We start from the raw sequence: 9,782 nt of genomic DNA, 5'->3' as shown, positions 1-9,782 counted from the left end.
TTCACCATTAGATGTGTATTTTTTTTTATAAGCCACAATAAATTCAACAAAAAACCAAAAAAGAAACAAGAATGCATCTCAGGAGATTACCTAAAAACAATAACAATACAGAGCAAAAAGGGGGCATACCCCAGGAAAAAACAAGAAAGACAGATAAATCACGTATGAAAGTTGTCCCACAATAATACCTAAAGATAGCATAAATTTAACTAGAAATGTGAGTGAAAGCTAATAGGCAAACCCCAACCACTCGTAGTATGGATTTATGATGTAGTGTTGCTCGTGGAGACCATGCACATATGCGGTTGTTGTAGTAGAGTAGTGCAACTAAAATTTGCTCCTATTGCAATCTGCACAGCTCCATTACCAAGCTCCTTTACTATATGGATAGCCAAAGACCTTATTCAGCATGCGCAATTGGTGTGTCCATTAGAAAACTGCAGCCCAGACCCAATACTCGAGCACACGAGCAATGTTGAAACAAGCACGATTTTGTCCACCATCAATAACTATATTGAAAAAAAACTAACCAATGGATTAAAGGATGCTATATGTTTGCATTGGCCTATTGATAAATCTCAGTTGGCGATGAAAATGTCTTCTTCTCCAGAAACCAATTTGTAAGAAGCTATGGATTGCCTACCTTGTCATCTTCATAATTTGAAGCACAGAAGTATGTAGAATTCTATCTCTCCAAGTCCTAAGTTACTCCACATGAAACCTTCCTCAAGGGACATAAGATACCTCAAGAACTATGTAGGAGATATTCTAGGATATACTAGATGTGCATTGTAGACTCTAGGAATTGTGGAGCCCCCAAATCCGTGATATAAACATTGATTGAATCGGTTCGGTTAATTCATCTTTATTTCTGGTTTTCAAAATTCAAAATCTACTTCATTTAAAAAAAAATTATTTTTTATTTTTTGTTTTCCTTATGATGCCATCGACAGAGCCCTAGAGTTCTTCAATCTTCTTTTCCTTTTGACTCCCCATTGAAACCTAGACACGCCAAACTCTCTGTTTCATGTCCTTCTCTGTCTCCCGTTGTATGCATCTCATCGTCCAAAAGATGGAGATCGTGGCTGGCTTGTCTTCTCCATCGTCTGTATACCTAAGACCATTTGTGTACTTTCATGTGTTTGTCTGTCTGTTATAATTTGAAGATATTGAGAGATGAGAAGGAAGAGGTGAGAGAGAGGTTAAGCTCAATCCACTTTAGGTATTGTCTGCTCTAGGCTTAAGGCTCGCTTGAGTTTGTCATTTAAAAGGCACATTAAGTGTTGAGGTATTAGGCTCATCTTATAAACCAAATCACTTGATACTCTCCAAGTGATAGGAGACATTTTTCATGTTCTAACACTCCCTCGTACTTATGGGTTCGGTTATGCAAAGCCCAAAAGTGAACTATACGAGTTAGGGTCTATGTGATACCCTTCACATTATAGGTGGTCAATCCATAAGGATCGAGACTATGGTTCGATACCATGTTATAAAATCTAGTCCAAACACATCAAAGTGATATTGTCTGCTCTAGGTCAAAGGCCCACATGAATTTCTAGTATGGTATCAGAGAAAAGACTTAGTTCATTTGAAAAATGACCAATACACGTGTCCACTTGTTCGATCTCGCATAACCGAGCCCACAAGTGGGGTGGAATGCCAAGACCCTTGTAACCTCACATCGGATTGACATAATCCAACTTAGTGGTACATAAGTAAAGGTCCAGCTCCTCTTACACATGTGACGCATTTTCTGGGCTCATGGACAATATCACTTTAATATATTTTGGCTGAATTTTGTAACATTATAGATGACTTTTCTTCAAAGCCAGCCCTAGTCCAAAGTAGCCAAAGGTAGGGCTTTGGGCACTAAGCTGGTCCAGGGCACTCAATTATAAATAAAAATTTAGAATTACCCAAAATCAGCACAGCCCAACCCAATTCCATTCATCACCTCTCCCTTACACACAGTCGCATATGCTTAATCCTATTTGTATTATCCAAAATCAGCACATCCCAACACAATTCTATTTGCAGTTTAAAAGGTTCACAACCTAAGAAAACTCGAGAGTTCTACATGCTCACGGTATGAGCAACGCCAACATAATAGGTCCACATCCTAGGTGACACTTATACAGGACCACAACCTAGCAACATGACAGACCCATGACATGATCAACACCAACAGAGCGACACTTATTGACGCAGGCGGAAACCACACGGGATTAATCCAACGATTAACCTCCAGAAAATCAAGAACACCAAGGGTGAGACACAGTCTCAAGACTCTTTGATAATATTTCAAAAGGAAAATAGTAGTTGTCTGCGTCAGACTACAACTTGAGATTAAATACCAACCCCAAACCCTACACATACGAAAGACTAAAATACCCAACAATTTCATGACTCACCGTCACCAGCAAGGCTGCACGCCGACTAAGTGCATCAGCAACACGGTTGAGGCTCCCCTGTTTGTGGTTGAGAACAAAGGAAATTTTTTGCAAAAAGGTCGACCACCGCGCATGTTTACAATCCACATGCTTCTGATTATTGATGAACTGAAGTGCTTGGTGATCTATATATAAGATGAATTCTGATTGTAATAAATATGGTTGCCAATGTGTTAAAGCTCTAACTACCGCATAGAACTCTTGATCATACGTGCTCCATCGCCTCTGTGTTTCACTAAGTTTCTCACTAAGGAATGCAATAGGTCTGTTTTCCTGAGACAACACAGCACCTATTCCTGTACCACATGCATCACATTCCACTTTAAAAGGTTTCTCAAAATTTGGCATAGCAAGCACTGGTGTAGTACATAATTTGTCTTTAATTTCTAAAAAAGCTTTGTCAGCTTCATGACTCCAAGCGAACTTGCCTTTCTTAAGACGATTAGTGATAGGACTTGTGATGATACTAAATCCTCTTATGAACCTACGATTACTTGTCATGAAATTACACTTTTTCAAGTTAGCATAAAGCTTGTTTACCTGCAATATTGTCAGTACTTCCTGCAAATGCTCTATATGCTCCTCCACAGTTTTGTTGTAAATCAAAATATCATCGAAATAGACCACCACAAATTTAGAAATAAAAGGCCTTAGTACTTGATTCATCACACGCATAAAGGTGCTTGGAGCATTCGACAATCCAAAAGGCATAACTAGCCACTCAAAGAGGCCATCCCGCTTTTTGAAGGCTATTTTCCATTCATCGCCTTGTTGAATACGAATTTGATGATAGTCACTCCGCAAGTCAATTTTTGAAAATATGCAAGAACCCCACAACTGGTCTAACATGTCATCCAGTCGAGGAACAGGGAAGCGATATTTTATTGTGATGCAGTTTATTGCCCGACTATCCACACACATCCTCCACGATCCATCTTTCTTTGGTACCAATAAAGCTGGCACCGCACATGGGCTCATACTTTCTCTAATAAACCCGTTGCTCAATAATTCATCCACCTTTTCTTGTAGTACCTCATTCTCCTTTGGGCTCAAACGATAATGAGGTAAATTAGGCAACGTCGCCCCAGGCATGAAATCAGTCTGATGTTGTATATCCTGTAAAGGTGGTAACCCATTCGGTAGATCTTCAGAAAATAAATCACTGATTTTTTTTAATACTGGCTGAACCTCAGCTAGCCACTCATTAGACACCCCTTCATCCTCTGCATGGCTCAATAGGATAGATTTAATTACTAACGCATGCAATTCCCTTTGGCTCTTGAAGTCTGACTCCATTTCATGCTCATAATAGGTAATTGAAAACAAGGCCTTCTCTACTACTTGAGTGGAATTCTCAGGCCCCTTATTTTTTTGGACTGGAGCAATTGCTATCTTTTTTCCATTCCAGTTAAATAGATAGACATTGGCTCTCCCTTTGTATGTAACATCTACATCAAACTGCCATGGTCTTCCAAGAAGTATATGTCCCACATCCATCTCAAGAACATCACACAACACCTCATCACTATACCACTTCCCTAACGATAGCGACACATGACAAGTCTCCACCACTTTCAACACTGGTCCATCCTTGAGCCATCGAACTGAATAAGGGTGTGGATGCTTTGTTGTTTGTAAATCAAGACACTCCACCAATTTCTTGGACACAAAATTCTCGCAACTCCCATTATCAATGACGAGATCACAGACTCTCTTCTTCACTGAACAAAGTGAAAGAAAGATTTTTTTGCGTTGAGAATCATCTTCTTGTCTTGGTGAAACAAGAACTCGCCGCACCACACAATTGACCCTCTCACCATCTTCTTCCGTAAAATCAACCTCATCCAAATCTGGGTCCTCTTCCAACCCTTCGTTATCGTCCTCAAAATCAGCTAAATTAACTTCCTTTCGATCTAGACACTCATTAGATTTATGCCCAGTTTTGAAACAGCGATAGCACTTGATTGTAGTTGGTCTTGCATAAGGATTTTGACTGGCCCCTTTTGCTGCCTTCTGTGCCCGGTTGTTGTTACTCTCTCCAAGTTGATTGTTGCTCTGTTTTGACAAAGCTGGTGCAGCTGTCGACAAACTCTGACCACCGCATGTTCTCGTAGTACTTGAAGACACATTCTGATTCCTTGAGAAAGGCCTAGTTTCACTTGCCAATTGTCGCGTTGCTCGGTTTGCTGCCCCCTTCTCCATGAATTCGGCCTTTAGGGCTAGATTATAGGCCTTATCTACGGTCCAAATGACTTGCAATCCGATTTTCTCCCTTAAGGACTGTCGTAGCTCATTCATATATCGCGCTACCCTTTGCATCTCCCTTTCGGCTAGATTATTACGAGCCGACAAGCGATTAAATTCCATAGTGTACTCAAATACAGAACGATTTCCTTATTGGAAATTTTGATAAATTTGAAACAGATATTGTTCATAATCCGGTGGTAAGAATCGCCCCATCATAAGTTGCTTCATTCTCCTCCGAGCTCACACTGGAGCTTTGCCTTGCCGTTGACTATTAAATTGCAACTGATCCCACCATACAGCCGCACTTCCCTTCAAGCGATACGCAACCATCTTCACCATTCGCTCTTTAGGAACCTCCATCATGTCAAAAAATTGTTCTACCTCAGATAACCAGTCAAGAAAATCTTCGATCTGTAAGCCTCCGTTAAAATTTGGAATTTCAGCCTTGTATTTATAATCGTCAAAGGGTTGTTGCCGACCTTGCTGAAACCCACCGAACCCTTCCTCTTCCTCGGAATCAGCAAGTGCGTGTAGTTGTTGGTGTTGTGCCAGTGCAGGTCGACCCAAATTCCTCCTGGCCTGGCCTAGCCTCTCCCACGCACGGCTGGGTTTTCTTGATGCACTGGCGCAGGTGCTTCAGTTGGCAGGGGTTGTGCTGGTTGTTGTCTAGCCAACAACTGAGCAAACATCTCCCTTATCTCTGTCACATGTCTCTATTGAGCTTCAATCGCAGCCCAAATAGCATTGTCTCCTCTCTCCGCTTCAGCGGGAACGTCATCTCTTCGTCTGTCGTTAGCAGCCATGGATCGAAGGTCAACTCCTTCGCCTCTAATACCAACTGAAGCAGGCGGTAACCACACGGGATTAATCCAACGATTAACCTCCAAAAAATCAAGAACACCAAGGGTGAGACATAGTCTCAAGACTCTTTGATAATATTTCAAAAGGAAAATAATAGTTGTCTGCGTGAGACTACAACTTGAGATTAAATACCAACCCCAAACCCTACACATACGAAAGACTAAAATACCCAACAATGAATTAAAACAAACTCTAACCCCTTCATAACCTGCATAGGAAATAACAAGACCCACTAACTTAAATAATACCAAACATAAATAGACAACTTTGTAGAACCACAAGTGACGCCCACGTCACTTATACAGACCCACGACCTAAAAACACTTGAGAGCCTGATAGACCCACGACCTGAGCAATTCCACCAGAACATGCTCATGGCCTAGGCAATGCCCACAAAATAGGCTCGCGGCCTATGCGACACTTAAATAAGCCAACAACGGGGGCACATGCTCATGGCCTGGGCAATGCCCACAAAATAGGCTCGCGGCCTAGGCGACACTTAAATAAGCCAACAACGTAAAAGTATATCAAGCCCATAGCCTAAGATATCCAGAAAGCTTGATAGGCCCACGACCTAATTCAACCCAATGACCGAGCCTGACTTGTCATCTCAGGTCAGCGTATCAGAATGCTAGTTGAGAGGACATAAGTTAACCTCGTACCTCCTCGAATATCCCGAATTGTCTTATCCCGGAAATCATGTCGTAATTCTTGAGCTACCTCTAATATAGCATGTAGCAACCCACGAGCCTCTAACTCTGGTTGAATCGTCACATGTGCCATCCCGTATGCCTCTCAAATGTACAAGGGGTTGAATATATGGAGGTATTGCATTGAAAGCATTCCCTCTCTAAGATTTCATTCTCTCTCTAAATTCTCAGCTCATTGACTGACTTGACTATCGGAGACTCATCGACAGGCACCACACTGATGTAAAGAACTATCACGACAATTGCTCTCCTCCCAAATTTTACAGGTTGCTGGTGGCCTCAATCGACATCACATTGATATTAGATTCCTACATCTACTATGAGCACTTTGCAATAAGTTAAATAATGTGTCTAAGAAACTCCAAAATCCAAGAACTTCAATCGGGACTTTAAGAGTGTGTTTGGATTGAGAGATTTGGAGGGAATGGAAGAGAAGGAAAAGAGAATTTCCTTCCAATTCTCTTGTTTGGATATAGTTTATAAAAAAAGTAAAGGGAGGGATTTGAAGAGAATTGAGAGGATTTTATATAACTTTTGCCAAAATACTTTCTTTCCAAAATAGGGTAATTTGAAGGGAAAGAAGGGCTAATTAAGTTATTTATAAATTAAAAACCTATTTTACCCTTATACATAATACTTTAATATAAAATTAAGGATAAATTAAACTAATTTTTTTTTATATCCAAACAGGAGAGAGACAAAAGTATTCTACCTTCTCTTCTTTTTTCTTCCCTTCCCTCATATCCCTCAATCCAAACACATTCTAAGGGTAAGTTTGAAATGAGGTTTTTGATAATAAAAAAAGAAAGAAAGTGGAATTTCATGTTGTAAATGAGGCAATAGGGTAGTGGATATTTAAATTCTGCTTTTTACAAGTTAATTTCTGCCATGGATGGATATTGGTGGTGATTGATGAATCGTTTGAGGTCATGGATAGTTCAATTAGGCAAGTAGTGTTTGATAGTGATTTTCATAAGTACCATGGCACTGTTGTGTATATAAATCAAGGAATTAACGAACTCACCTAAAATTTAGAATTTTCATGGAAAAAAAAAACCATGGTTTGTGGGCTTCGTGTGTCGCTAAAATCAGGCAACAAACTACAAAAACATTAGAGCCTAAAACAAGTTCATGGTATAAAAAGCCAACATGTTTTATTACTATGGGTTTAATAAATGGACACTATATATTATTATATTAGAGTTCAATTCTTGAAGTAACCAATTGGGCCCAAGTGTCGCCATGAGCAAATTGGAGGCCCATTGACCAAAGTAGTAGGCCTAAGCCCAATGAGACAAATTTGACACTAAATAGGATATTTTGAAAAAAAAATTAATTTATTTTAAAGGTGCAATGCATGTATTTACCAACTATATATGCTAAAGAGAATTTACATTCTAAATGACAGAATGAGACGACATTTAGTGAGTAATCTAACCTAGGAATTTCTCCAAACAATATGACAATTCCATAGAAGAATCAAGAATGTATAATCTTCTAGACAAAGTCATCAGTCAAAATTGTCTACCAAACGGACCCTATATGAGTTTTCGATCAATTGATAATTATATATCCTTTTTTTCCAACTTGAAGTTATTATATATTAAGCAGTTTTGGTTCATTTTGTAACGAAAGCATAGGGTGTGCGGAGTGGAAATGAAGAAAAATATATTAACAAGTAGTTTCTTTTCTTTTTTTTTCTTTACTTAATCATATATTTAAATTGTTTTGTTTTAGATTCCCCTAACTTTTATATTCCCCACAAACTTAACCTATTATTTTTGGATTTTGATATTCTCTACCCACTACTTTTGCCTACTAATTTTTTTAACAATTACTAGCTTTTTGTTGTTTATTATTAATTTTTATTTTATTTGAGGACTTTTATTATTAATTGCGATTTCAAAATCGAAACTATAAATTAGATATAACACATTTGGTGTAGTATTGAGCTACTTGTTTGAGGCTCTTTTTTTTTTATAAAAAAATGGACTTTTAAAATTTTAAAAGAATATGTATATATATATATACATAAATGGAATCAATTTCTTATAATATTTCAATTTTTGTTTCAATGTGTTTTTCTTTTTGAACCAAGGAAAAACAACCCCAATCCAAGATACCAAACTGGGCTGGATCCAACTCAAGCCCATCATAAACAACTCGAGCCCAAACCCATATTCCAACAGTTTATAAAGATTCTTGAAGACCAAATTAGTAAGAACCTGCTAGCCCATCCTGCCATAAAAATAATAATAAAAAAGAAACTCACTAATCAGCTTAAAAAGCTAATGCTTTCTTAAGAGATGACATAATTTGGCACTGTTCAAAAATTTACTTACCAGGATTAGAGAATCTGAATTGATACTCCAAACAGAATGTCACTGCTCATGAGAAGAAAAGTTAATAGATAGAGCAAAAATAGAATGAATAAATATCTACCTTAATAAATCCATATATGCAACCATCAATGTATGTGAGAGTACAATGCATATATATCTTACTACAACATTGCCCCAAGTCAAAAATCATATAAGTAAGGTTCTATATAGATTGGAATTTCCATGTGAAAACCCTACGACTTAGTAAGACGTGTTTTAAACGAGAACGAGAAAATCCGAACGCATGGAGCTAAAAACACACAATTATCTCAATAATAATGCAAAAAAAGAAGAAGAAGCAGACATCAAAAGGGGGCTACAAAGTTATATTGGAGCTCCCTTCACTCCAATACCAAAAAAGATGAAGATAGCCTCATCTCCCAGGTCATGCAAACCATTGATATGTGCAACTGATTCATATGGCACATCCAAAGGTATTCATGAACTAGCAGATGTGGCGCCCTACCTTCACTTCCTCTCAGACATGAAGCGAAGAGAGCTCCAATTCATTATTTTCTTTCTACCAGGCACATTGAATTGAATTGCTCCCACAAACACAAAAAGGAGAAAGAAAACTATATATGAATATATATTAAAAGCTAGCTAGTTTGAGACTTGTAGGACTTGTGAACGAGAGAGGATTCTTTATATAGACATGGACATGGAAATCTTACGTAACACATAAGTGGGGAACCAATGCTGTTTGGTATGTGATTGGTAATTAATCATTGAGTGGCGTGACGTGACACTAACTTATATATTTTTAAAATTCTGATTAATTAATGATTTTAAGTGAGAGATAGACATTTTATGGTCTTAAAACACCTCATCCCCATTAAAATCTAATTAATTAAACTATCATGTGTTTGGAACATAAATGTCGAATTAAAGCTACCTATTCTATTCTGTTACACTAATCAATTCATTTCTCTATGCCTCTTCCTTTTTATTTGTTTATATATATATAAGAATTCTTTCATGAGGTCCTAAACTGAGTTCCTAAAATGAGGTCATAACTTTTATGATTCATTTTTAAGGTCCAAAACATTTTTCAAAAATCTGAAAAAAAAAATATAGTTGTGTTTTGATCGGTTTTACAAACCCAACGGTATTTTTTTGTTCGAAACAAT

At 38.0% G+C, this 9,782-nt stretch overlaps 1 protein-coding gene across 1 annotated transcript; it reads right to left on the bottom strand.

Annotated features, from left to right (window-relative positions):
• Positions 1 to 429: 429 nt before the first annotated feature.
• On the bottom strand, positions 430 to 4,820 carry LOC119981846. Its single transcript, XM_038824990.1, has 4 exons — positions 2,643 to 4,820; positions 2,415 to 2,471; positions 2,140 to 2,326; positions 430 to 509 (listed from the first exon to the last, which is right to left on the bottom strand). The coding sequence occupies exons 1-4, from the start codon at positions 4,818 to 4,820 to the stop codon at positions 430 to 432; spliced, it is 2,502 nt and encodes an 833-aa protein (XP_038680918.1).
• Between the last annotated feature and the right edge of the window lie 4,962 nt (positions 4,821 to 9,782).

The sequence above is a fragment of the Tripterygium wilfordii genome, chromosome 17, assembly GCF_013401445.1.
Source record: "Tripterygium wilfordii isolate XIE 37 chromosome 17, ASM1340144v1, whole genome shotgun sequence".
In the NCBI taxonomy this organism is placed as follows: Eukaryota; Viridiplantae; Streptophyta; class Magnoliopsida; order Celastrales; family Celastraceae; genus Tripterygium; species Tripterygium wilfordii.
This window is presented reverse-complemented; position numbering and strand designations above follow the sequence as displayed.

Excerpts from the sequence above, each read along its gene's own strand:
- LOC119981846 (XM_038824990.1), bottom strand. The coding sequence starts at position 4,820 with ATGGAATTTAATCGCTTGTCGGCTCGTAATAATCTAGCCGAAAGGGAG. Across the intron at positions 2,472-2,642 it reads ATGATCAAGAGTTCTATGCG|GGGAGCCTCAACCGTGTTGC; the intron begins GTAGTTAGAGCT and ends AACCACAAACAG. Across the intron at positions 510-2,139 it reads TGTTGCTAGGTTGTGGTCCT|TTATTGATGGTGGACAAAAT; the intron begins GTATAAGTGTCA and ends TTTTCAATATAG.